Source organism: Bos taurus, chromosome 19, assembly GCF_002263795.3.
Source record: "Bos taurus isolate L1 Dominette 01449 registration number 42190680 breed Hereford chromosome 19, ARS-UCD2.0, whole genome shotgun sequence".
In the NCBI taxonomy this organism is placed as follows: Eukaryota; Metazoa; Chordata; class Mammalia; order Artiodactyla; family Bovidae; genus Bos; species Bos taurus.
The window spans coordinates 21,284,999-21,311,112 of record NC_037346.1 but is presented as its reverse complement, the minus strand read 5'-3'; the positions used below and the strand labels follow the sequence as shown (position 1 = coordinate 21,311,112).

General features: G+C 44.7%; 1 protein-coding gene and 1 long non-coding RNA gene across 6 annotated transcripts in view; one reads left to right on the top strand and one right to left on the bottom strand.

The window, feature by feature from the left end:
• The window catches only part of SLC6A4 (solute carrier family 6 member 4), a 32,860-nt gene extending 12,157 nt beyond the window's left edge, over nucleotides 1-20,703 (top strand). For 2 of the 4 annotated variants that reach the window (XM_024979631.2, XM_024979632.2), the window contains exons 2-14: nucleotides 63-516; nucleotides 2,940-3,074; nucleotides 3,662-3,881; nucleotides 4,800-4,938; nucleotides 5,426-5,560; nucleotides 5,898-6,001; nucleotides 7,071-7,198; nucleotides 8,225-8,337; nucleotides 9,113-9,244; nucleotides 10,249-10,348; nucleotides 11,646-11,746; nucleotides 15,472-15,639; nucleotides 19,960-20,666. In XM_024979631.2, the coding sequence (XP_024835399.1) occupies nucleotides 174-516; nucleotides 2,940-3,074; nucleotides 3,662-3,881; nucleotides 4,800-4,938; nucleotides 5,426-5,560; nucleotides 5,898-6,001; nucleotides 7,071-7,198; nucleotides 8,225-8,337; nucleotides 9,113-9,244; nucleotides 10,249-10,348; nucleotides 11,646-11,746; nucleotides 15,472-15,639; nucleotides 19,960-20,034 (1,893 nt within the window). In that variant the 5' untranslated portion in view covers nucleotides 63-173 and the 3' untranslated portion in view covers nucleotides 20,035-20,666. 4 annotated transcript variants of the gene reach the window in all.
• LOC101904701 (uncharacterized) lies at nucleotides 10,889-21,787 on the bottom strand. 2 transcript variants are annotated; one of them, XR_009491588.1, is made up of 3 exons: nucleotides 21,704-21,787; nucleotides 17,700-17,813; nucleotides 10,889-14,320 (listed from the first exon to the last, which is right to left on the bottom strand). It is a non-coding gene; the product is annotated as an uncharacterized lncRNA (long non-coding RNA). The 2 variants fall into 2 exon arrangements; XR_009491589.1 differs by having other exon boundaries at nucleotides 17,700-17,810.
• Nucleotides 21,788-26,114: the final 4,327 nt, after the last annotated feature.

Sequence of the window (26,114 nt, the reverse complement as noted above, 5' to 3'; positions counted from 1 at the left end):
TGTATGATGAGTTACCAAAGACAAGTAAAACACCCAATTCTGTTCTTTTGCCTTTCCAACAGCACTCTCAGTCCCACTGATACAAAGTTCTGAGGAGATCCACAGATCTGAGCACCAAGAATTCAGGTCGGTCCTTGGCCCATGGGTGTCAGCATCACCTCCTAGCCAGCAGGATGGAGACCACCCCCTTAAATTCCCAGAAGGAGCTATCAGCGTATAAGGATGGAGAAGATTGTCAGGAAAATGGGGTTCTACAGAAGGGTGTCCCCGCCCCTGGGGATAAGGCAGAGTCCGGCCAGATCTCCAACGGGTACTCAGCGGTTCCGAACCCTGGCGCAGGAGACGACACTCAGCACTCCATCCCGGCTGCCACCACCGCCCTAGTGGCTGAGGTTCATCCAGCAGAGCGGGAGACCTGGGCCAAGAAGGTGGATTTCCTCCTCTCTGTCATTGGCTATGCTGTGGACCTGGGCAACGTCTGGCGCTTTCCCTACATTTGTTACCAGAATGGAGGGGGTCAGTATCATGGGCAGTGGGCAGAGGCTCTGACCCAGGGGTGGTCTGTAGGTCCTCTTGGGAGGCCAGAAGATAGATCATGTCTTTCCTACCTTGTTTAACTGATATGAGTCTGGGAACGTGGTTGCTTAGACTTTCAAGCTAGTCTGCGTGGGCCTGTGTGTGTGCTAAGTCGCTTCAGTTGTGTCCAACTCTTTGCGACCCCATGGACTGGAGCCAACCAGGCTCCTCTGTGTGTGGGATTCTCCAGGCAAGAATGCTGGAGTGGGTTGCCATGCCCTCCTCCAGGGGATCTTCCCAACTCAGGGATCGAACCCACATCTCTTGGTGTCTCCTGCACTGGCATTGGTGGATTCTTTATCACTAGTGCCACCTGGGAAGCCCCCAAGCTAGTCTAAGAGAAAACAAATCTCCACTAAACCAAAACTGTAAATTTAGGCATGTCTGTGGCTCCCTGGGTCATGAAGTTGAATGAAAGCTCCCCTGAAGCTCACCTCACCAGACTTTCAGCGTCGTTAGCACTCCATCTGTGGAGGAGCTCCTCCTCTCATCCCTGCCTTACACAAGCCCTGCTCTCGACCAAGGAGACGCGAGGGAATGAGCACCAGTACTATGCTGAGTTCTTTCGTTCCTGCTGACTGGTTTTGCTCACAAGGGTCAAGAGCTGTTGGATCTGTGAAAGAAGTTGGGAAGTAGCTCCAGGGTCCCAGACCCTCCTGGACCTTTGGACCTGTGTGAGCTCAGGGCAACAGCTCAGGTCCAGAGTCTAAAGTCACAGTCTGGGTGAGATCTGTAGCTGAACCCAGCCACGTTAATGCCAAACCCAACCCATATATGGACATGCCTTATATCTCCTCCAAGAGTGTTAGATTTTTCAGGAAAGATGACTTCTTGTTCCTCCTTCTATCCCTAATGCCTCCAGAGCAGTTTATTTATAGATTATCAAAACTAGTAGCTGACTGTAGGCATGGACATGGGAGCCCCAGAGCAGAGCAGGGTAGAGGAATGAGTAGGGGTGGGGCCTCTGTTTTGACAGTGGGCTTGCTGTAGGAACAGGAAAAGGACCAGAAATGGGAATCAGATCAGTCAGTATTTGACGTGGGCTCTGCTAACAGATTTAGGAGGGCAGTTAAAATGAGGTTTGAGGGGTAGTTCTTTTGGGTCCCCTCATTTCCTCCATGACCAGACAGAGTTGCCTGGATTTGCTGCATCTTTTAAGGACCTGGGTCCATTACCTGCAATGGCCATTCCAGCGTGAGGGCCACGGGGTGCTTTGGGAAGCCCAGTCCTCCCAGCCTGGGAAGAGTGGAAGTTGGAATCATCTTATCTCCAGCTTGGGAGGACTCACCTTTAGCCTGAGGATTATATAAGGGGCTGGGTCACCCTTGATGTTTCCCCTACACTCATTCCCTATGTGAAACCAGTCAAGCAAACCCTCTGGACAGATGCCACCATGAGAACACAATGCGGTTCTTGTTCTCAGGCCAGGTTTACCCAGCGTGACTGTAAGTTAGGTGAGACCTTTCTGAGTTGCACAGATTTCAGGTTTCTAGGTTCAGAGTACTTCATTGGAGGGAAGGTTCTCAGGGAAAATCACAGGCAGCCCACCCTTTGGGCTGAAACTCAGGCTGCAGGTGAGCAGTGTGGTGTTTCCAGGTCTCGTGTCAGCCACGAGCACCGCAGACACCAGCATCTCCAGTGAGGCGCAGTTCTGCTCCTTTCCATTCTGTCGTGAACTACCTGCCTGTTCCAGCCACACCCACAAATCTGGCTCAGGAGGGAGCATTCTGGCTCTGTGGAATGATGGAAATATAACCAAATATTAATAATCAAGTGTCTGGAGCCAGGATACAGATGAACAAAGAGAGTAATTCAGTGACCATAGACTATGACAGCTATTGTACAGTTTGTCACAGGAAATCTGTTCCAGGGTCCCAAGCACTGGTCCATGTACTGGCTGCATCAGAATCACTTGGGGAGCTTAAAGATCTGTTACACCCATATCTGAAGCTTTTGCTGCAGGAGGTCAGGGTGGGTGTGCACTTTTAAGCTTACCTGTGAGTCTGATGTGTGGGCTGGGTTTGGGAACCTCAGTTCTCAACCCTCCTCTTCTGGCAGAGGAAATAGGGGCCCAGAGAAGGGTCCTTCTGACAGCCGTGGAGCTGGTCCCAGTGCCTGTTGTGTTGACTCCTAGACCCAGCTTCCTTCCCACGTACTCTCTGCCACCACCCAAACCTCACTTCTCTGTGGAGCTCTGTCCATGACTTCCGGCAGTGCCCTGAGACAGGGGAGCAGTGTGCGGGCCTCTCAGGACAGGGTGGCTTCACAGCTCTGGAGCATCAGATGTCTCTGCATATCCAGGTCATCTGGGCTGTCCTGGACACCTGTGGGCAGGGAGTGAAACTGTCTTTCCTCTGCCTCAGGGGCGTTCCTCCTTCCCTACACTATCATGGCCATTTTTGGGGGGATCCCGCTCTTCTACATGGAGCTCGCACTGGGGCAGTACCACCGAAATGGATGCATTTCGATATGGACAAAAATCTGCCCAATTTTCAAAGGTAAGAGAAAGGCTTGGGTGGTTGGGTGGGTGAGTGGGTCCATCAAGGAAGTGACGATTTCCATCACTGGGTGGGAGCTGGGGACCTCCTGGAATCAGTTAGACCTCAGGTATCCCTAGGAGATAACCTGAGTAATTAAGGTTTTGACTGCTTAATATGTATGAGACTGCTAAAGCAAAATAGAATAATTGGCAACTAAACTAAAAAGTAAACTAAGCCTCGATGGTAGGTGACTTTGGGGGAGAAGGGACGCATGTGTATGTGTGGTTAAGTCCCTTTGCTCGCTAAGTCCCTTTGCTGTCCACCTTAAGCTGTCACATTGTTTATCGGCTGTATTATAAAAAGTTTAAAAAGTAATTTCAATTTAAAAAGTAAATAGAAAAAGAAACATTAATAGCACACATACACATTTTCTATAACGTGTGATCTTGTAAATACAAGTTAGGAATTTACCACAAGGCCACTTTGCCACCGTGTCCCAGTGTTTGGGGGATGAAATGAACGGCAGCACCACCTTTGCCATGCCCAGGCTGCCGTGCCTCGCTCCAGCTGCCCTTGAACCTGGCCCCCCTTGCCCTCTCGCGCAGGGATAGGTTGCGCCATCTGCCTCATCGCCTTCTACATCGCCTCCTACTACAACACCATCATAGCCTGGGCCCTCTACTACCTCATCTCCTCCTTCACGGAGCAGCTGCCCTGGACCAGCTGCGAGAACTCCTGGAACACTGGCAACTGCACCAACTACTTCTCCGAGGATAACATCACCTGGACGCTCCACTCAACGTCCCCTGCAGAAGAATTTTACACGTAAGTGCATGTAAGTGAGGGGGTGGCCTGTTAGGGGCAGGCCACACCCCTGGGCCTTGGCTTCTTGGGAGGCCAGTGGGGGCCAGGGACCCTTCACCTCTTGGCTGATGGTTTTTTAATTGGAGGAAAACTGCTCCGCAGTGTTGTCGGTTTCTGCTGTACAAGAACGCAAACCAGCCATAATTATACATATACCACCTCCCTCTTGAGCCTCCCTCCCCTCCCTACTGATGGATTTCGGAGAGAAGCTGGCAGGGAAGGGGAGTAAATGTGGGTGAGGGGGTTGGGAGAGACTACCTTGAGTATTCCACAGTCTCGGCCTCTGTGTTGTACCCCTTTTCTGTTGTGCCCAGGCTGGTCCCTACCTTCACCTTCCAAAATTATTCCCCCGCATCAAAACTGCCCTCCCTGGGCCTTCCTCTCAGCCAGCTGTCATGGAAGCAAAACCTCCCATGACCTCAGTAGTTTGAAGCTACTCAAGAGTTTCTGGTTTCATATGTTCACATGGATCTACCCTTTGGAAGAAGATGCCTGGAGTAGGGAGTTTGCTTTAGTGCTGGAATTTCAGGCAACGGCAGCCCAAAGGGTGGGGGAGGGGTCCCCTGCCACACGTACAAATCCTCATGCACTGATAAGCCAGCCGTGTTAGTCACCGGCTGGGTCCCTGCCCAGGGGGGAGACCTGACGTCTGCCTTTGGGCCGAGTGCTCTTCCCAGGGTCGGTTGGCTTGAGTGCCCTGTTCTCTTCTTCAGGATGGCCAGAGCCCCTCCCAGCTCTCCCCAAAGCTTGGTGGCCACTTGGTCCTTGCGGTGCGGTTTCCGTCTTTTCTCTTGGCCACCACCTAGAGGTGTCACACACAGTGTGTGTACTCAGGTCACGGCTCAGACCCCATCACAGGCCCTCCTTTCTCTCATTCAGGCGGCACGTCCTGCAGATCCACCGGTCGAAGGGGCTCCAGGACCTGGGGGGCCTCAGTTGGCAGCTTGTCCTGTGCATCATGTTCATCTTCACTGTTATCTACTTTAGCATCTGGAAAGGCGTCAAAACATCTGGCAAGGTGAGGAGGACTCTGGCTGCAGATCCAGAGTCTGCCCAGGGGCCCTGGAGGATCTCAAACTCAGAACTCAGTAGTCTGGACAGCCACAGACAGGGGGACGTGGTTCCCTTTACATCGAACCCATTCGGTGATTCTCAATTTCTCTTCAACCAAATCTTTTAGAAACTTCTAGAAATGGGTCAATCCCAAGAACTATTATATGATTTTTTTTATTCCTTTACTCCACTGGTAGTGTCATGACTCATAGTAGCTGCAATGCACTGGTCGCGTTACTGTCTCCTGCTGGGTGTTGTCCCTGCTTTACAGATGGGAAGTGGGTTTAGAGGCGGTACCCGCAAATGGGATCAGATCCCTGTCTGGTCTAAAGGCCACACCACCCTGCCTTCTACAATTACAGAAGAAACAAGGTAGATCTCCTTTCTTGGAGGTTTTTAAGAATAAGACACCAGCATTCATGTGGTGATAACCTGTGTTTCCTTCCTTACAGGTGGTTTGGGTGACAGCCACCTTCCCTTACATCATTCTTTTGATCCTGCTGGTGAGGGGGGCCACCCTCCCTGGAGCCTGGAGGGGAGTTCTCTTCTATTTGAAACCCAACTGGCAGAAACTCCTAGAGACGGGGGTAAGATAATGAGGAAAGCAGTGTGCATTTGTCTGTCTATACTAACTGAAGCTGGTCCTAGGACTACAGGAACAACTAAAATGTGGGTTCAGTGGTTAAGTCTGCAGTGATGCTTTAAACTGGAACAAAGCATGCAAAGCACACTTGAGGCCGCTGCATTGGTTTATGCCTCAATGACAGGCAATCATATTTGTCTGCACTTGGTATGTGGCCATCCTTACAGGGAACTCTGAGAGCCTGTTTTCTGTCTCAGCACATAGCCACGTCGAGGCACAAGGGCGCTGGCCCAGCGATGGCCTGGGTCTCGGCCCCGAACTTCACCTCTGCTCTATTACAGGTGTGGGTGGATGCAGCCGCCCAGATCTTCTTCTCTCTCGGCCCTGGCTTTGGGGTCCTACTGGCTTTTGCGAGCTACAACAAATTCCACAACAACTGTTACCAGTGAGTATCTGGGGCTGCCCCAAGCAAAGCGTGGAAGCAGAATGAACATAAGTAGCCTGGAGGAAGGCAATCAAATTGGTGGCCTCACACGTGGCCAGGCTCAGGCCATGTTGACACTCTGACCCTCAGGAGTACCACAGGTGCCTGACCAATTCACTCATGGCCAGAGCAGCCACCCAGAACACAACCTCACCCAGGCCACTCAGGAGATGAGACAGGCCCCAGACTTTTGTTTTGTGAGATTCTCTCTTTTTCAAGAAAATTAAATTCTGAAGCAGGTTTACAAAAATTGCAACATACATTAAATGTTTAGATTTGACCTGTTAATATTTAGCAAGAAAAATTGTGATGTGATATGTTATACACACACACACACACACACACAAACAATTGTGCTGTTCTGACCAACACAGAATGCTATGATTTATATGAAAATCTCATTTCAGAAATGTAACAAAACAGGTAATATTGTTCCAATTATGATTTAAATATCACTCATCATCTTTAATTTTGTCTTAACAGTCTGTCACAGATGATGATGTTCAGTAATCTGACTGTGCTATTCATAGGAAAATTACAGAATTTTTTTTAAAGGAGTTTACATGCATCCTAAGCAATGTGCCCTTGCATTGGGACATCAGCCTAAAGTTGTATTATGATAAGGTTCTCTCTTAAAAGTGTCAGGATGTCTTTGTGGCACTCTTACAATCTCATTTACAAATAATGTCAAAAGTCTAAATCTGAGATCTTCTCAAGCATGAGGCCAAGGCCCCCACTCTAGCTCAGGCCCTGTTTCAGAACAAGGCTTGTTTGAAATCCAGCAGTCTGTGCTCTGCTGCTTTATAGGATCTCTCTTGAAGCCACTCCTGACCTGCTGCTCTCCCCATGCCGTGCATGGTGGTAACAGCAGCTTGTGCTTTGAGGCGATGCAACCTAAGAGGCTGCACCCTGGGAGGAGACAGTCTTGAAGTCTCTGTGAGCTCAACCCGTTCATCCTTGTCAGTCTGGAGACATTCTCCTCAGACTCCTGACTTAGAAATGTCTCAGTCCCTTGGGTTTTCTGCTCCAGAGACGCCCTGGTGACCAGTGCAGTGAATTGCATGACGAGCTTCGTTTCAGGATTTGTCATCTTCACAGTGCTGGGGTATATGGCTGAGATGAGGAAAGAAGATGTGTCTGAGGTGGCCAAAGATGCAGGTAGGGACCTTGGGTTCTGTTTGGGTTACTTGCTCCCACTGAACTGCTTTGCTGCTCTTTGGATCTTTACAAATATCTTAACTTTTGCATTATTTCTAATAGTTCCTCTTAAGTTTTTCAAAGGTTTTAGAGATCTAAACCCTTTCCATGTGTTCAGGCCATAGTGGGGGTGGGACAGCTCCCTTGGGGCCCAGCACTAAGGCCTTGATACACTGTGGGCTTGAGAATATGACTTGGATGATGGCTCTTAAAACTAGTGGGTCTGGGTCCTGTGATGGGTCCAAGTCTAGTAAGCAAATGATTACCAGTCCTTAGAATTTCCTTTTGCAGAAAAAGAAACGTAGATGATACAGTCACTGTACTCTACTGTGAGTTATCATGGAAAAAGACTGACAGACGCTGAGAGAGGTGATGGGATCTTGTGGATGGAGTCCCAGGGCTTCTTGCCAACGTACGTCTGTCTTTGGCCTGACGTGGTGCTCTGATCCCATCAGCCTCATGCCCCAAACTAATGTGCCTGATTTGGACCATGGGAGGTTGAGGACATGTTCCTCATACCATCAAGAAAGTCAAAATAGCTGGAAGGCTTTGTTCTAAGACCTCTTTTATTCTAAAATCAATTTAACATTTTCTACTGTTCTGGAGCTAAAGAGAGAGCTAAGTGCTGTGAAAATTTTGGAGATCTTGGTTGGGGGGTGAGGAAAGCACAAATTTATTATATAGTAGAAACTCTTCTTCGTGTACACAGATTTGCTAGTCTTGGGGTCTCAGGTTTGTTTCCTTTCTCCACGTTGGTTGAGGACACACACTCTCCAAGGCGGATGCTATTCCCTTCCTGCCTCCCAGGATGTCAGGATAGCCAGGTAGGGTGGTGTGGGGTGCGAGGAGGCATTTGGTACGTGTCCAAGCCTGCTTCACATGTAAGGTCTTATGACAGGCGGCGTAATTGTTGGTGTGGTCATTTCCCCTGAGACATGTTTGTAGGGCAGGTCTTGGTGACCACCTCCTCCTCTCTCCCCGTCTCAGGCCCCAGCCTCCTGTTCATCACATACGCAGAAGCCATAGCCAACATGCCAGCATCCACATTCTTTGCCATCGTCTTCTTCCTGATGTTAATCACCCTGGGCTTGGACAGCACGGCAAGTGAATGGGGAGGGAAATCCAGCCCTGGGGAGGCGGGAGGAGGAAAAGGAGAAAGGGGAGGAAGAGGAAGAGGCAGCTGTACCCACTCCCTCCCGTGCTGGCCACCCCAGGCCATGCTGTCTGCTGCCCTCTGGTGCTTCGCCAGCCCCTATTCACTTGGGCGCTTACTACCCTGTAGTACATCAGTCATTAATGGCAGCAGATCCCAACGTTTTTGGCACTAAGGGACCGGTTTAATGGAAGACAACTACTCACCTCCTGCTGTGGGGCCCAGGCTACACGCTGGTACCAGTGCATGGCCTGGGGTTGGGGACCCCTGATTCATGGAATAATGAGGGTAAAGTGCCAGGCAAGGTCAAGAGCTCAGCACATGTGAACTGCTGTGATTGTGCTCTGTCCCTTGACCAGACTGGCAGCACCTCAAGGCCAGGGCAAGGTCCCTCTTATGTCTCAGTGCTCCGTGGCCCAGCATTCATATCATTAATGTGGAATGAGTCTCAGCTTGGAGTCGGTGTTTCTGGAAAAACCAAAGTCTCCCCGAGAGACCTCATGGGAAGAAGTCCTATCCATGTGCTATACTTTCTTTCCTTGGTGTCCTTAGCGATCTAAATGATGGGGTAATATGGAGATAGGGCCAGCGAGGAGGGGGAACTGGTCACGATCAGCTTGACAGGCCACGTGGCAATCTTAACCTCTCCCTCTCTTTACTGTCCTGGAAGTAGCAGATTTGTCTCCAAGTCTCCATGATGACTGTTTGTGTGCCCCATTCAGTTTGCAGGCTTGGAGGGGGTGATCACAGCTGTGCTAGATGAGTTTCCACATGTCTGGGCCAAGCGCCGGGAGTGGTTTGTGCTTGGCGTGGTCATTACCTGCTTCTTTGGATCTCTGGTCACCTTGACTTTCGTGAGTACAACCCCCAACCAAGAGTCAGCTTTTCATTGGGCATTGGGACACTGCACGAAGTTCTTTCTTTCCAGCCCACAGGGAGCCCTGGCTTTAGGACCAAAGAGGGAGAAGCTGTTACTGCTGTTAAGAAGTTAGTCATCACGGAGAAGGAGAAAAGTTGTTTTTGGCGGCATCTGTCACTAGAATTTGGGCATGGAGCTGGAGGTTCAGCATTTTACAGCAAGTCCAACTAGATTTTTATCTGGAGAAAAACTAAGACTTGCCTTTTCAGTCTATTTCCAGTCCTTATGGCTGCTTTCTTGGGAATACTGCCCAGAATATCTGGAGGCTGGCACCTTGGGTTTGTCACGTTGTCTCCTCCAGAGAAGTTGCAATGGTGATGAAGTCAGACCTTCTCCAGTGATTTCTTTTTGAGGGGGAGGGGAGCTGAGGTAAACACTATAAAACTGTACATCAGACAGTACCTACAGGCATGGCAGGCTTGTATCCTCCTGACTCAAGGCGGATTTTGTAAATCAACTTACCTTTAGGCCATGACTCAAATGGCTCTGGAGCTTCAGCAGGGCTTTGGGGACCTGTGTAGGACCCATGGGATTTGTGATTCAGGACAGAGGCAAAACCATGACCACTGGGCCCAGTGTCCGGTGTTGTAAGTTTCCCAGATTCAGTCTTTAGGGACCAGGATTCTCCAGGGTAGAGTACACAGAAGGTGTTCAGTAAACTGAAGAAAGTAGATCGAGAGGTGCTTTTCAGTTTGTCTTTAAAGCTTTGGGGTGGGGAGGAAACAAGAGAGTGACCGGTAGGGCTGGAAGAGGAGTCTGATAGGATGAGATCTTGCCTACCCTGCCAAAGCCAGTCTAAGAGGCAGGCTCTGGGGTATTTGTATTTGATCCAAGGTGAGAACTTTGCAGGATTATCCTAAGAAGTTCTTTTTGTCTCTGTTGAAAAGAGGAGGCAGTGCCTCAGCGGGCCTTGAACCAAGTTGGTGGTCTCGTTTCCAGGGCGGGGCCTATGTGGTGAAGCTGTTGGAGGAGTTCGCCACGGGACCTGCAGTGCTCACCGTGGCCCTGATTGAAGCAGTTGCTGTGTTTTGGTTCTACGGTAAGATGCTTCCTTCCACCATATCCTTCCTACACCAGCCTGTGTAGGCCCCAGAATACACAAGGGCTGGATTTGTCAGAGAAAGGCAGGCCAGTGTACAAGACATCACCTCCTGCGTGCCTTCTTCAGAAACAGGTCATTGTTTCCTCCAGACTCTGTACAACAGGTTGCCTAAGCTCCTGGGAAGACTTTTTTTCTGAGTAAATGTTTACTCAGTGGACAGGCTGAAGTGGTTCCCTATAGCTTATCCACAGTGGTTGCTTAAGATCTGACAGACACAGTTTAGGAGCTTATCTTCCAAGCAAGAGGCCAGAATGTTTCTGTTTGGATTATCTGTCTTGGTAAAACCTCCAGTTTATTCCCCTTCCCCCAGCTGTGGGATGGAATCTGATAAGGGTGAAACCCCCAGGAGTGCAGAGTAAGCTGACATGGGTCCCTGGGCAGGGATCCCAAGAGTCCATGGGCAAGGATCGGGAGGGCACAGACAGTGGAAATGAAGAAAACCAAGTTCACAGATCTTTAAAATCAAAAAGCGATTACTTCATTCTGAATATATTTATTTTCCCACTTTCTATGATAGCACAACAGCTGCATGTACATCATTACACGTAACATGAAGAAGGCGGGGTCCCATGTTTTGAGTTATACGTGGGCCTGGTTTGGGGACTTTTTTGTGTGTTTGAAAGAAGTCCTCCCCACCCCCTCAGCACTTCAGAGAACCAAGTTCCAAGTCTGTGATGCTACAGACCTGTGGGCACTTTCAGGGAAGCACCCACAGAGCGCTCTTCCTTCCCCTTCTCCATCTCTCCCCAGTCGGAGTTCCCACTTCTCACTTTCCTGCCGGTTACTTTGTAGAGAAGAACCTTGATCTTGATCTGACAATATGAATGAGCAATAGTGTGGTTAGAATTTTCTCTTGAAAGTTTCTAGCATATGGTCAGAGTCAGTCTCTATCAAGTGGGTTCAACATTTTTAGACAAAGTTCAACTTCCTTTTCTACAGTAAGGATAAAATCAGATATATGGTGAAATCCTGGAAGGGGGGTGTGGGCACCAAGACGAGGCTTTACGACCCTGCCCAAATGTCCACCAGTCCCCCCACTCTCTGTAGAAAGAGCTTTGCTTGCTATAACAAGCATTTTTGTGACATGTTTGCCATCCCACTTTCAGGCCAGACTGGTGTCCCTGAACCCCTCCTATGGAGAAATTCCAGAGTTGCTGCTCTCTCTGAGTCAGGGGCTAGGAGGACAGTCTGTTTCCTCTCTTAGTCAATCTCCTCCTCTTTTGGATGACTGTAGGCATCAATCAGTTCTGCAGTGATGTGAAGGAAATGCTTGGTTTCAGCCCTGGATGGTTCTGGAAGATCTGCTGGGTAGCCATCAGTCCTCTGTTTCTCCTGGTGAGTTGTCATCTCCCTTCTCCTCTGGCCCTAGAGAAAAGATTCACCCTCACTCACTCACCACCATCCCTAGAAAGTTAACCACTCTTCTGGCTTCTGTCACATTATTTCATCACTTCCCTGCTCCATGATAATAACATGTAACATTCATTGAGCAAGAATTGCCAGGCCAGACTTTATGCTAAACTTATAGCCACTGCTGTTTTTTTTTAATGAAAAAGGGTGAATTTATTATGAATATGAAATCATTATAAATTACACACACAAAACAGCAGAGTCCCCAAGATATATGAAGCAAACACAGAACTGAAGGGAGAAACAGACATTTCTATGATTATACTTGAAAGCGTCAATCCCTGGTTTTCAATATTGGATCAAACGTCTACACAGGCAGTCGATGAGGAAATGGAAGATAAACTCAGGTCTCAGTTCGGTTTTCGGTCTAAAGTTTTACACCCAGGGTGAGGGTCTTGTTTGCCTTTCCTGAGTCTCAGCCCCAAGCACCATTCCTTCCCTGCGTGGAGAATATGAAAGTGAACTAACGAACAGACATGGCTTCTTTCCTCAGGGAACTAATCCAGTGTCTCTCCTTCCTTTGAAAAACAAATGAAAGGATTTAAGTAGATTATCTAGAAGCACTGGTAATAATATAAATTAATAACCCATTTATGTCAAGACTTCTGCTTCTAGTAATGGCAGACTAGTGATCCAGACCAACCCTCTCACTGAAAACAGCTAAAATCTCTGGACTTAAAAATACATTGTGTTTTAAGTATACAAAAAAGCAACAGCAAGATGACAGGGTAAAGGAACTACGAGGCCAAGACCTAGAGGAACACTGGAGCCCACAGCATATACCAGAGCCCCTGGTCCTGAGAGTATCTGCTGCTTGGGGCAAAGTTGGCTTTGGTTTTGGAAATCTCCAGTGTCCAGGGAATGGAAGTGAAGGAGGGCTTCTGTGGTAGAGAGAGATGAAGCAGAACAGAAGCAAGAATGAGCACGCTGGCCATCTTACAGATGAATATCGAGACATGCAGGTACACAAAGCACAAAAAATAAAGGGCTGCCCTGGGAAAGTAAAAAAGAATGCGAAAGAGTTGTTTTGAAAGAAGGCACAGCTGTATCCATGTCCTCTGAGGAAATGGATGGCCCAGATAGCCTAATAAGCTGGACTGAAGGAACTGTCTCTCGTTCTAGAAGATCAAAAAGCTCCTTCCACCCTAAATTGAGTTACAGATAAATGAAAGAAGTGAGAGTAATCCCTGCTGATGTGCACGGAGTCACTTTACCCCAGGCTACCTCAGAGCACACTTGGGATGTTAGCAGGGCGCTTATCCATCTTTGGGCAAACAGGCAACCCTTGGAGCTGAGCACTCTCATTTGACAATAAATGAATTCTACGTCTGACTCAAAATCTATGCCTAAAGAACTCTGGCGGGGGTCATCTTTAAGAAAATGAGTACAGAATTACTAGGACACCTGTCAGGTCCTTCATGAGCAGCACAGTAAGTCCTAGTAGCCACGATAAATATTATCATTATTATTTTTTTGACCACACCAAGCAGCATGAGGGATCGTAGTTCCCTGAAAAAAAAAAAGATTGAACTCAGGTGCCCTGCAGTGGAAGCACAGTCCTAACCATTGGACAGCTAGGGAAGTCCCAATAAATACTGTTTTTATGCAATATTAAAAAAAAAATTAAAACTAATGCAAAAAAAATTACTGATGAACAAATTCCAGCATTTTAAATAAACACAAGATCTGACCATATACTTGGCATGTCTCACCTCACTCACTCTCATCTGGTCCTATCAAGAATTTGTTTCTTTAAAGTATTGCACTAAAATATTATTTCTTGATTACTGAATTTTGGCACCCCCTTAAATGCTGTATCCAAGGTGAATACCTCATATGCCTTACTCTAGTCCTGGCCCCATGCTTTTAGTATTTTCATTTCTGTGGTGGTCTGGCAAACTGGGTGAACACTTGGGCTACAATCAATGATTTTCTGTGCCAGTAAAATCCAGGTACAGATCTGGGTTCAGGCACGTGACTTATAATTTCTGTGACGTTCACTATACTCACTTCTTCTAAAGGTGCTTCAGGGCACAATTAAGAGGAGGCAAATCTGTCCTCCACTTCTGGGTTTACTTAACAGATCCCTTGCTCTGGGCTTTTTAAGGCTGCTTTAGGTAAACAATGAGCAGCTTACTTAAAATATTCTTTTTCGTTGAAGCTAAGTTATGAAAAAGAAAATACTGTATATGAGCAAGAGGAGGTGGGGGTGTCTGGAGCAATACTTGGTGGCCACAGTGGGAGCCTGCAGCCTCCCTGGACTGTGTGAGGTTCCACACACCTGCCACCAAGATGAGACAAGTTACAGCTCCTGACCAGACCCTACGTTTCCCTGTTCCAAAATCACCTTCCTTAGTAGCTGGGGCTGGGGCTGAGGAGAGTCTGTCTGAGGAAAAGGTTTGCGAATGGCAAGGCTCATTTTGAAAGCTTCTTCCTGGACTTAGGAATACTACTGTGCTGAAGATGGATGTGTGTTTAACAGTTTCCCATTTTTATTACCTGAGGACAAAGAAAAAAAAGATAAAAATAGACATTTAACCACACAAATAATTTACATTACTGTCTTCTTTATGACTATGAAATAATAAGATAAAATTAAATCAAGAGCAATAACAATTTCGGCACAGTGGTTACTAGGCAAAAACTGGCATTTACGCTCTCTCTGGAAAACAAACTGAAATAAGAAGACTCATAAACTGAGTGTTGGGAGTGCAGCGTGAAATTTTTCTTGGTTGAAATCTTCACTGAATTTTTAAGTAAAAAGTGTATTAAGCTGCTGTTTCCTTCCATTATTCCTTTCATTACACGGGCCAGTGGCAGGCAGGCATTTGTTGTCAAGATGCCTCGTGGCAGAGCCAGCCTTGTTGAAACCCTAGTCCTTAGCTTGGGGTTAATATAAAGAGAGAGGAGAGAAGAAACAGGTGCTCAGGAGTCTGCATCCGCTCCAGGTCTTGAGAACCTTATTATGTCTCCTGGACGTAGGTGCCTTCCATCTCACCAAAAACATCAGCAGAGAAATGGGAGGGGGGCGGATAAATAAAAACAAAGCAGAGAAAGAGATGAAGCCCTAGGACTGGCAGGAGCCATGGAGAGGCTGCCCAGTTTATTCCTCCACCATCTGACAAACTGGGGCCTGAACTATGCCTGATGGATGCCAGTCTCTTCTCCTTTGTATCTCCCCTCAATAACTCTCTGAGGCCTTGGCATCCCTACTGTAGGGGTTGAGGTGGGGGTTGGGGAGGAAAAATCAAGATAAGCACTTCCTTGTTTGCAGTTGAGGCACAGAAATTAGTGACTTCTTTGTGTCAAGAGATCAATCGAGCATATCTCACCCTTAGGCAATTTCCTGAAATTTTCTTCCCTTTAGCATTGGTGGCTTCTCCAGTGGCTCAGCAGGTAAAGAACCCGCCTGCAATGCGGGAGACCTGGGTTCAATCCCTGGGTTGGGAAGATCCCTTGGAGAAGGGAAAGACTACCCACTCCAGTATTCTGGCCTGGGGAATTCCATGGACTGCGTAGTCAGTCCATGGGGTTGCAGAGTCAGACACAACTGAGCCACTTTCACTTCACTTCACTTTCTGTGGTATCAGGACGGTCTCTGTGTGGGTGTTGTGAAAATTTTTTAATGTTTCTTGACATTTCTGTTTTAGTTCATCATCTGCAGTTTTTTGATGAGCCCACCACAGCTACGACTTTTCCAGTATGATTATCCTCGGTGGAGCATCATCCTGGGTTACTGCATAGGAACCTCATCTTTCATCTGCATCCCCACATATATAACCTATCGGCTGATTGTCACTCCAGGGACACTTAAGGAGGTATGTGCTAGTCAGTGTGTGTGTAGACTGGTAATTGTTTGGGAAGAAAAGGGTTCTTATGCTCTATTCAAAGGAGAGAATCCTTTGCAAGGATTCCACCTTGCGCAATCCACCGCAAGGATTCACCAAGAGGCTCTCAGCCTTATATAATCATATACCTACATCACTATGTAGCCTCTGATAGCTGCCACTGTCATCTTAGGGCATCTCCCATAAGCCTCAAGTATGAAGGTGAATGAGTGAGCTGTTGTCTGGATGCGCCACAGTGCACAGCCTGGTATATAGCATTCTAAACATATTAGGAAACTGCTTTGCCTCCTGCATTCCATTGAGCACAGACATCAGATCAGTGGTGTCTGGAGCAATAACACAAATTTGATTTAAGTGGATTTACTTTAAATCCACTTAAGTAGAGATTATGGTGGAAAATGTCTGTGGTCACTTTTCTAACAGCAATGTGATAAGGGCTATTTCAAAAATCATCACTAAATAAGGATGTTACAACAATATTATGTGCGTGTGTGTTAGTTGCTCAGTCGTGTCCGACTTTTTGAGACCCCCGTGGACTGTAGCCCACCAGGCTCCTCTGTCCATGGGATTCTCTAGGCAAGAGTACTAGAGTGGGTTGCCATTCCCGTCTCCAGGGGATCTTCCCGACGCAGGGATCAAACCCAGGTCTCCTGCATTGCAAGTGGATGCTTTACCATCTGAGCTACTAGGGAAGCCCAATAATATCATAGTTTTAGCTTATGTTACTGGAGGAAAAAAAAAGCTGCCACTATAATAGCAGGATTTGTGTCAGTAAATGAATAGTGTGTTGTAAAAATTTCAATAACAGAACCTTACAATTTGTATAAGATTGTATATATTTTAAAGTATCTTCATGTAGATTATCTTACTTTGTTATCAAAATACTTCGTGAGGTAGATGGGCAGGTATCCTTAGCAAAGATACTGAATCTGGGAATGCTGATGCTCACAGTTTCCCTATTTCAGTGACTTGTATAGGGACACACAGTACAGGGAAGCTCAGAATCCAGGGCTTCTGGGTTTTGGTCCAATGCCCTTTCATTCTTAGGTGCAGCTTCTCTTTTGTGTCCTCAGGGTACTAATGGTTTGCGGATGTAGACATTGGCTCTAGAGGTTAGGGAGACGAGTTGTCACTTTTCATCCTGCGCTGTCAGAGTTAGTAGTTCAGGCCACCAGGATTCCCAGCAATGTTAGCAAAATTGAAAATGCTGGGTTGTTACTTGCTTGGTTGTGTTTCATGCCACAGCGAGGGTACTGTGGCAGGAGAGCCTGAAGAAGAGGCTGCTTACAGAAGTCCGTGGGTGGGTGCTTTTGCCAGAGGCGAGCTCAAAGGTGATAAGTGGTATTTGGGGGAAAGCTAGAGGGATGTGCTCTCTAACAACCTGAGATCAGAGCTGGGCTAGTCTGTGGGCTCTTAGAGGCAAAACTCAAATATGAGTTTATCACACTCATCTTCCTAAAACATTTCACAAGAAACATGAAGTGAGAGCCTGAGGCAATTACATAGCACCTCTTTTCTGAGAACTGAGATTGCTTCTTTTTGCAAATAGAAAAACTGAATTCTAGGTGAACAGAACTCTGCAAGGAGTTCCTAATTTCCTACTCCCAGAACAGCCCTATTACAACCTCATTTCTCCCAAAGGGCCGTGGATTCTGGTGTTGTCTGAAATATATGTTCAGGCCAGAGCCACTGTGTCTGCTCCTTCAGGCTGTTTTTTATGGCAGTCATGACAGCCCACTGACCCCGCTCACCAAACCCAGAGGCCAAGGTCAGGGTTGCGCATTCAGGTCAATACATTTCAGTATTCTTTGGTCACAGACTGTACCTCAAGTCTTGGTCATCTTTCTTGCAAATTCCCGTTGGCCACAAGGAAATGCTACCCAAAGGTGTACAATTAGAGAGCTCAGATCCGTTAGTAGTAGAGAAGGCTGACTGCAGGGCCACCAGATGGGAAACAGTGGGTTAGGAAGCATCACGATACAGCCAATCAAGGGGGCCCGGGAGGGAAAAGACTATGGCAAGTCACTTACCTTCTCTGGGCCTTAGTTTCTTCATATTTAACACGTGCTCACTGAACTGGATTAACATTTCCAACGTGTGTTGTAAGCAGCGTAGTTCCATGGGATATCAATTAAGTGTTACTGCTGGGGAAATGTTACATGGTCAAATAATTTTGCAGAATGCTGGATTAAGGCAAAGTTAAACAGGTCTCTTTACAACAGGACTTCTGAAAAGCCTTAACATGCCTATATGCATGCTTAGTTTCTAAGAGGAATAAAGCATGTTTTTGCCAAGCACCCCAAGGGACTATTAATTTTTTTGTGAATACCAGACTTTATGGTCTATAACATTCTATATATGAGGGAGGGAGAACTCATATGACATTTTGGTATGTTTTTTTTTTTTTAAAAAGACTAAAAGTAAAGTAAATTTCATAACTCTTCTGGGCCCTAGCCACATACAAGGCTGGAGTTTGTGGAGTAAGTCACCACCTGCTCACCTGTAATTTAGAGCCTGTCACGGGCATCTGCAACCTGGAGGTCTCAAGGTTGGAGTCATCACCTGGATTAGGTGACTGTCAGAGAAGCCCTTAGTGACCTGCAGAAAGACACTGGGAATATGGTCCCTAATAAAATCATGAAGATGGTAACAGTGATCCAGTGCTTGCATGATCACCTTGCAGAAGGCCAGGGACTGGAAAATTTTGAGAGCAGTAATAGTCTGGCAACTGGAATGCTGCCCAAATACGGGAAATAAGTGTACCTGGCCTTTTGGGAAATAAGCAGTAAGAAGGGCAGCAGAATGGGCAAGTAGAGGTTACAGCACAAAACCTTTTGTGCTTTTCTCTGTGGGTCTTGCTTCTGCCATACGCCTGACTGCTCTTCTCTCTCTGCACAGTATAGCTTCACTGAAGACTAGTTAGAGTGATGTGTCCAGTTCTCAAAAGGCCTAATTCTCCTTTATCAGTTATGGGTTACAGATTCATCTTTGAGAAAGAACGGTTTGTGAAAATTTGCTTTCTGTGACCAGACATGTCCAGGTAGCTGATGAGCACTGTAGTAACTCCTTTTTAAATGGATTCCCAGGGTGAGGTTTCATTACGGTCATCAGGAACACAACACGAACAATTTTGTGAATTTCATTACCTATGAGAATGGGAACTTTTAAAATTCCATAGGCCCTGCTCCTTAAAGAAGAATAACTCCCAGAACCAAGAAATAAAAGATTAAAGGGGACCACATACTTTTCAATCCAAAATAAAAGGACAAGTAGCAGAGCCTCACCTAAAATCAATAAATCAAAATATACTTTCAGATCCAATTTTGCTTTGCTAACCATAGGTTCAGATTTTTGGCTATCAAAGATTTTACTGAGCAACTGGGTATTTTCTTTCCTAAACCTCTGCAGTGCTCCCTACATCTCTGAGCTGTTTCACGTCACCCTAATGCTAAGTTTTACAAGGCAGGCTGTGTATTTCATACCCAAACCCAAGCATATTTCAGATCTGTCCAAAAGCTTCTGTGCACCCCAGCTGTTTCTATGGTAAAGATTCTCAGTCTTTTCCCTGTAATAAGTACTATGTCAAAATGAGATTGCTTTAGCAATGATGATTTGAATGGGCACATCTTTTAAAATTATGTAATAATTTGCACCCTTGTATGAACTAACTACAGGTGAATTCATTAAGGCAGTAACATCTTGGCTGTTCCAGTGACTGAGCACTATCCACTGTGACTGTAATGTGTATGCAGGGCACAAGGAGCCTGGCTGAGGTGGGGGGAACCAGAATCCAGGGCTCATTCTGCTCCCCAAGCCCTGTGGGCCACATGAAGCCTCCTCTATTCAGAGAAATGGATGTCCTTTCCCAGACCATCAAAGGCATGTTATGGGCCAGCATTGGTTCTATTCAAGGGTCATCATTTTCTCCTATTAGTGTTAGAGTGACTTTTTAGTTTACAGATGCTTTTATATAGTTCCTTTATATGGCATTTCTACCCATATTTGAGAACAAACAAATTAGGGATTCCTTTCGTTTTTAAATTTCTTTCTTTGGCTGTACCTCATGGCATGCAGAACTTCCCCGACCAGGGATCAAACCTGCACCCCCTGCAGTGAAAGCTGGACTGCCAGGGAAGCCCCAGGATTCCTTTCTTAACAAGTCAATAAAACTATTCCAATTTACTATTAACCACCATTTAAATGCTATTTAACCTTTAATATTAATGTTGAAAAAAACTTTAAGCATTAAATTACAAGAATATTTATAACATCATATCTTCTTCCTAACAGCGTATTATTAAAGGTATCACGCCAGAAACACCGACAGCAATTCCCTGTGGGGACATCCGCTTGAATGCTGTGTAAAACATCAACAAAAGGAAGATGGCTTCCCAATAACCTCTTCCTCCAGTCCTGACAAGTCACACATCGCCTTCTCCCTCTAAGTCAATGAGTTTCCGGCTAAGCCTATCAATGGAAGGGCCTTCTTCATAGAGACACAGTCCCAAAAGACTACGGTGCCCAGATTTTTTCGGCCTCCAGTCACTTTGTGTGAAATCTCCGGGACATGTTACCACGTTAGACTCTGTGATGCAGCTAAAGTGGACTGCTTTGAATGTGTGAAGCTGTGTGTGAAAACCACCATGTCATCATTAGGACTAGTTTAGGATCAAGTCTGTGAAAGTCTCCTATGTCATTCCTTCTTATGATCATCAGTATCTAATATTGTTTGCTTCCAAAGATTTCAACTGCTCATGACTGCATAAACCATGTAGGAAAAAACAGGGATACTGTCTTGCTAGCCATATGTTTTCTGAGTAGCAGAGAATCCTATAGCTGGAGTCTATTAGAACCCTGTAACCTGTGTGCTGCTGTGGAATCAGGAGAGGAAGATTTAAGAAGCTAAATTGAAAAAATAATGTGTATGTGTGAGCATGTGTGTCTGTGTGTACAACTGTTCCAGTGTATCCTTACCCATTACAAACTATATGAATTTCCTCTAGTTTTTTTTTACATTAACAAATTCCACCTACTGAAATTTGTATGTATGTTATTATTTAAAGGGTATAATGACTATGACAGGCTCTGCCACCTATTCCAAGGACACTGCTTTAGCCCATATGCTTTCCTCTATGGGCTGGCCTTTAATATTTGCTGCACTTCACTGCCATCTTCCTGTCTCTCTCTACTAAACATACAGGGTAACAGTCCACAGGCTAATCTGGCCTATTTCATTAGTCACTGTGGCTTGGCTGTGAACTACTCTGAAGATGAATATTGATAAATGCATCTTCAGTGTTCAGTTGGCTATCTGGTTTAAGCTCTGTCTACTTCAAATGACTGAGTTTGACCACTAAGGTTATTTTGCTTTGTGAAGAGCAGATAAATCTAATTCTCAGAGGGTGTAGAGGTCTGACACCCTGACCTAAACCAAGGCCATCCTCAATCCAAAAGTAATTAAGAGAGTCTGGTAAGTGAACCTCCTCCCAACTCCTTGACTTTTCCTGGGTGGCCATCAGGATAGTGGGCCCTCCAGATAATTTTCAAGATTGAGTCTAAATAAGGCTGATTGGAAAACCACATAAAACCCTTAATACAGATCTAGTAAATGTGACTTCAGTGGCTTGGGACACTCAGATGCATAGGTAGAGAAGCAAATTTTACCATGTAGTGACATTTCCTTAACCAAAACCTTAAAGGCAGTAAAGCCTAGTCAATGATAAAAGGACTCAATCTTCTGGCCCCGTATCACATCAGTCCTCTACATGAATCTAATTCAATCCTAACAACCTTACAGAAAGAAGATCCCTATAGTAGAGGCCTAATTTCATCCAATTATAGATCTTTCTCCCTTGGCTTCCTTTCCCCAACAATAATCCCCAGCCACCTTCCTGTATTCCACTACATCCTTCTATCTCTGATGCCCTGCTTTCCCCAGTGGGGTATTTTCCCCATAGATGTCAGCTGCTGAGAAATTTCCCAAATTATCAGAGGAAAAGAGGAGGGGGATTTAAAATGACTCTTAGTGACCTACCTTATCTTTGCCTTTTCATTCCTTCTTGCTACCTTATGTCCATTCTCTTTGCTTTCTAGGGTGCTGAAAGGAGAGAGGTGATATAAGTGGCAGTGTATTTGGTGGTAAACAGCTTTGCAAATTTTAAGAACTTGCTTTATATGGATTCTCCCCCTCTCACACACGCTTATACGTTTTCCAAAGATACCATTTTTTAAACAGCACTTTTTCAAACAAAGAGTTTTGTCAAGCCAGGTGTTATACAGGTGTTTTGAAAATTTTCAAATGTCACTAGACTTTAAAAAAATCCAAAATCTCTCTTCAATATAGTCTGCATTTACTTGATTCCTATTTATCAATACTACTCTGAATATTTTTTAAGGAAAACTTAGTTGGTAGACCAACTTTAAAATAATCTTTTAAAGACCTTTTACATCTAATGTAGTATTTACATAAAAGCAAAAAATAAAAATGGAATGAACTGTAAAGTGCTGAAGTTAATTTCTTTTCTGTAATTTACTAGTAAGAAATAGGGAACAGACAAGACACAACAAAAGAATGGAGGCCAATTCAGTTGACTGAGATTGTTCCTACATGTTGATATGTAATGGAGTCCAAACAATTTATCTCCATTCCAAAAAAACTTGAGACCCATTTAAAACTTACTCCATTTGTTGTGTGGAATGCATGACTTGTAACCTAGATTCACTGCCCTGGCTGCCCCATCTGGAGATGGAAGCAAAGACCCCTACAAACCCACCCAGTCAATGTATTAGCTCCAAAATCATATAATGACAAATCAAATAATGAATCTCAAAGTAAGGCAAAGTGATTCTGTGAGATTAGTCACTCTCTCACCATCCTCTCTTTTTATGCAGCTTGTTAATTTGGTGCCACCAATACCAAACAAAATTTTAAGTACAAAGTTCCACTTATCCACCCCAAATCTCCTTAAAAAGGGAGACTATTCCCCTAGAATTAGAACTGTTCTCTCTGAAAAGTAGGAAAGACTGACCTGGTATGTTCTATCTGTTGTACAGTTGATTTGGAGGTCATCGTCAAAGCAAAGCTTAAAACCACGGAATGCAGCAGCTTAACTGTGCTGTTCTTACGCATCTTAAGACAATCATTAGCTATCCAATGGTACAATCCATGCCCGGTTCCTTTCGTAGCATGTCTTTCGGCTCATAAATCAACACCTGGTGCTTAAGATATCATTAAAATAAGGCAGTATTCAGAAGGCATTTTCTCCATTTTTTTGGTCAGAGACAGTTGGGAAGAGCAGTAGATCCCTCAAAGAGACTATTACAATCTGTCATCACCATAAACCAATGAAAACAAAACAGTTCTACGCCAAGTAGGAAGTTGTATACTTCAGTCATCATGGAGCTCACCTGTTACTTACAAGGAGAGTTACACAAAAGGCTATAAATTAGGAAGGTAAATTTAGAAAGTGCTTGCAAAGTATGCTGGAGACCGAAATTTATAAATCCAAATATTGAAGAAAAAAACAAACATTAAGACAAGGTATATCCCTATACTGTAGAAAGATTTCCTGGTGAAACATTCTGAATTTTTTTCTCCAATATCACAGATAAGCCAGTGATATATATTGTGTCCTGTTTAGTTCCATGGAAGGGCTATTTCAAAAGCTCTAAATCTTTTGTTATTTTTATAGTATCACCTTTCCCCCTCATTGGTTAACTGTCTCTAAATTTCAATGATGGAACAATGTTTTAAAGTTCAGATAACTACATTAGAGGGCAGAAACAAACCTACTTACTTTCTCTACTCTTCCTGGGATCTAGAAATTTCTAAAGAAATATTTCCTCTCCTAGAATGACATAATACTCCTCTCAATTTTTTAATAGGCATTTACTACAATGGAAAAGATGGAATCTTAAGTATGTCTTTGCTTGTGTAACATATAGTTGGAATCCATTTAGTACTGTTTCTACATTAGGTGTATCAAAACAAATTTTGTAATGATTCACAATGTATTTCAATTGAAATTTAAGCTTGTATTTCTCTTAACACCACCTCATAATATCCATACCAAACTGCTCTACCACCAATCAAGTTTTACTTCCTTATCAAAAAGAGATTATCTCCCCTGGCCAAATCTACTTTGGAACCAGTGTGCACTGGTGGAGCACGTCATCAGACAAGTTTTATGTCTGCTAAACTAAGAACCTTATCATTTAGGAGAGAGAATAGGTGATTTCAGTCCTTCAGTTCTACAACTGAAGACTATAATTATAGTAGATAATCGAACAAATTGTAAACACTGACAGTTCAAACAAATATTTAGGAAAGAGGAGCTAGCCCATCTCTAGGCTTAAAATGCCTGAAGTGAAAGTGACATACATCAAATAAATCTCTCAGAGAAATGTTGAAAATAAAGGAATGAATGAAAGTGAAAGTGTTAGTACGTCAGTTGTGTCCAACTCTTTGCATTCCCATGGACTGAAGCCTGCCAGGCTCCTCTGCCCATGAGATTCTCCAGGCCAGAATACTGCAGTGGGTAGCTGTTCCCCTCTCCAGGGGATCTTCCCAACCCAAGGACTGAACCCAGGTTTCCTGCACTGCAGGCAGATTCTTTACCATCTGAGCCACCAGGGAAGCCCCAAATACCTAAATTTCCATAAACAAGAATATTTGCTAATTTTTAAAAAAAGTTACTTGATTCTTACTCGAACTCTAATATTAGAAGTATACCTTATCTTAAAACTGATACATGAAAAGTGCAAAGTTTAAAGGATAAAATTAGGGACTTATGTAAAATAAGAATTTGCAGTTATTTCTCCAGTAACATTTAAATATGATCTACATATTTACATGATCTACAGTGATTTACAAAAAACACAAAAAACATTTTCAGGATACTTTGTGTTGAACGTATCAATGGTAGCGATTTAGTCGCTAAGTTGTGTCCGACTCTTGCAACGCCATGGACTGTATAGACTGCCGGGCTCCTCTGTCCTTGGGAATTCTCCAGGAAAGAATACTGGAGTGGGTTGCCATGTCTTCCTCCAGGGGATCTTCCCAACCCAGGGATCAAACCCCGGTCTCCTGCATTGCAGGCAGATTCTTTACCAACTGAGCTATGAGGGAAGCCCCGAAAGTATCAATGGGGTGCTTCAAATTCTGGACTATATACAGTTAACTGAATTATATAAATGGTACTTCATTTTCCTCATCTTTAGTTTCTTCTTCCACATGATTTATAGCTAAGAATAAATAAATATTTTCTACTATTCACCTCTGTCAACTGTGGTTATATGAAATTGTCCAATGTTATTTTTTTCATGAAACATTTAAACTTCAGTGACAGAATTAAACCTGTTTATACAAAATAAAGAGTCCCCTCTTTAAGATGCATGAAATGCCCAGGTACTCATTTATGCAATTTAGTCACAGATGTTCCAAGTTACATTTTAAGACATCAGTAAATGCCTTTTGTTGTTAACTACTACTGTAGTAACTCTTAACATCATGATGAATAGACTGTCTCATTAAAAAGAAAAAAACAGAATGAAACAAAAATCCCTTCCAAACTCTTAAGGTTAAAAGAAAAATCTTAACTGTGTATTGTCAAAACATCCCCCAAAATATCACTGCATGTGATCTGCAAATACTTAGTATCAAAAGTACCTAGAATTAGAAATATTAAATTTCAGTAAAGCAAAATGAATTATTATAATCTGTGTAGAGCTTCAGTTTATAATGTACTTTCACAGATACCAGGTTTCCCTGGTGGCTCAGATGGTAAAGAATCTACCCACAATGCAGGAGACCTGGGTTCAATCCCTGGGTTGGGAAGATTCCCTGGAAAAGGAAATGGCAACCCACTACAGTATTTTTGCCTGGAGAATTCTGTGGACAGAGGAATCTGGTGTGCTAAAGTCATGGAGTTGCAAAGAATTGGACACGACTGAGGCAACTAGTACTTTCACAAGTATCATGTCACTTGATCATCAGATCTATGTGATAGATGTCATTTCCCCAGTTTTGTAGATAGGGAGTGTGAGGTACAGAGTGATTAACTGATTTGCCCAGGTTCACACAGCTGAAAAGTTCCAGAACAGGCCTTATACCTAGGTTTTCTGATTGCAGGCCAAAGATTATTTGCGTGAAAGTGAAAGTCACTCAGTCGTATCTGGCTGAGACCCTGTGGACTATACAGTCCATGGAATTCTCCAGGCCAGAATACTGGGGTGGGTAGCCATTCCATTCTCCAGGGAATCTCCCCAACCCAGGGATCGAATCCAGGTCTCCCACATTGCAGATGGATTCTTTACCAGCTGAACCACAAGGGAAGCCCATTATTTGCATGTCTATCTTTAAAAACATCACCCATATAAAACTCCTAGAAGAGAGCATAGGCTAAACATTCTCTGACATAAATCATACCAATGTTTTCTTAGGTCAG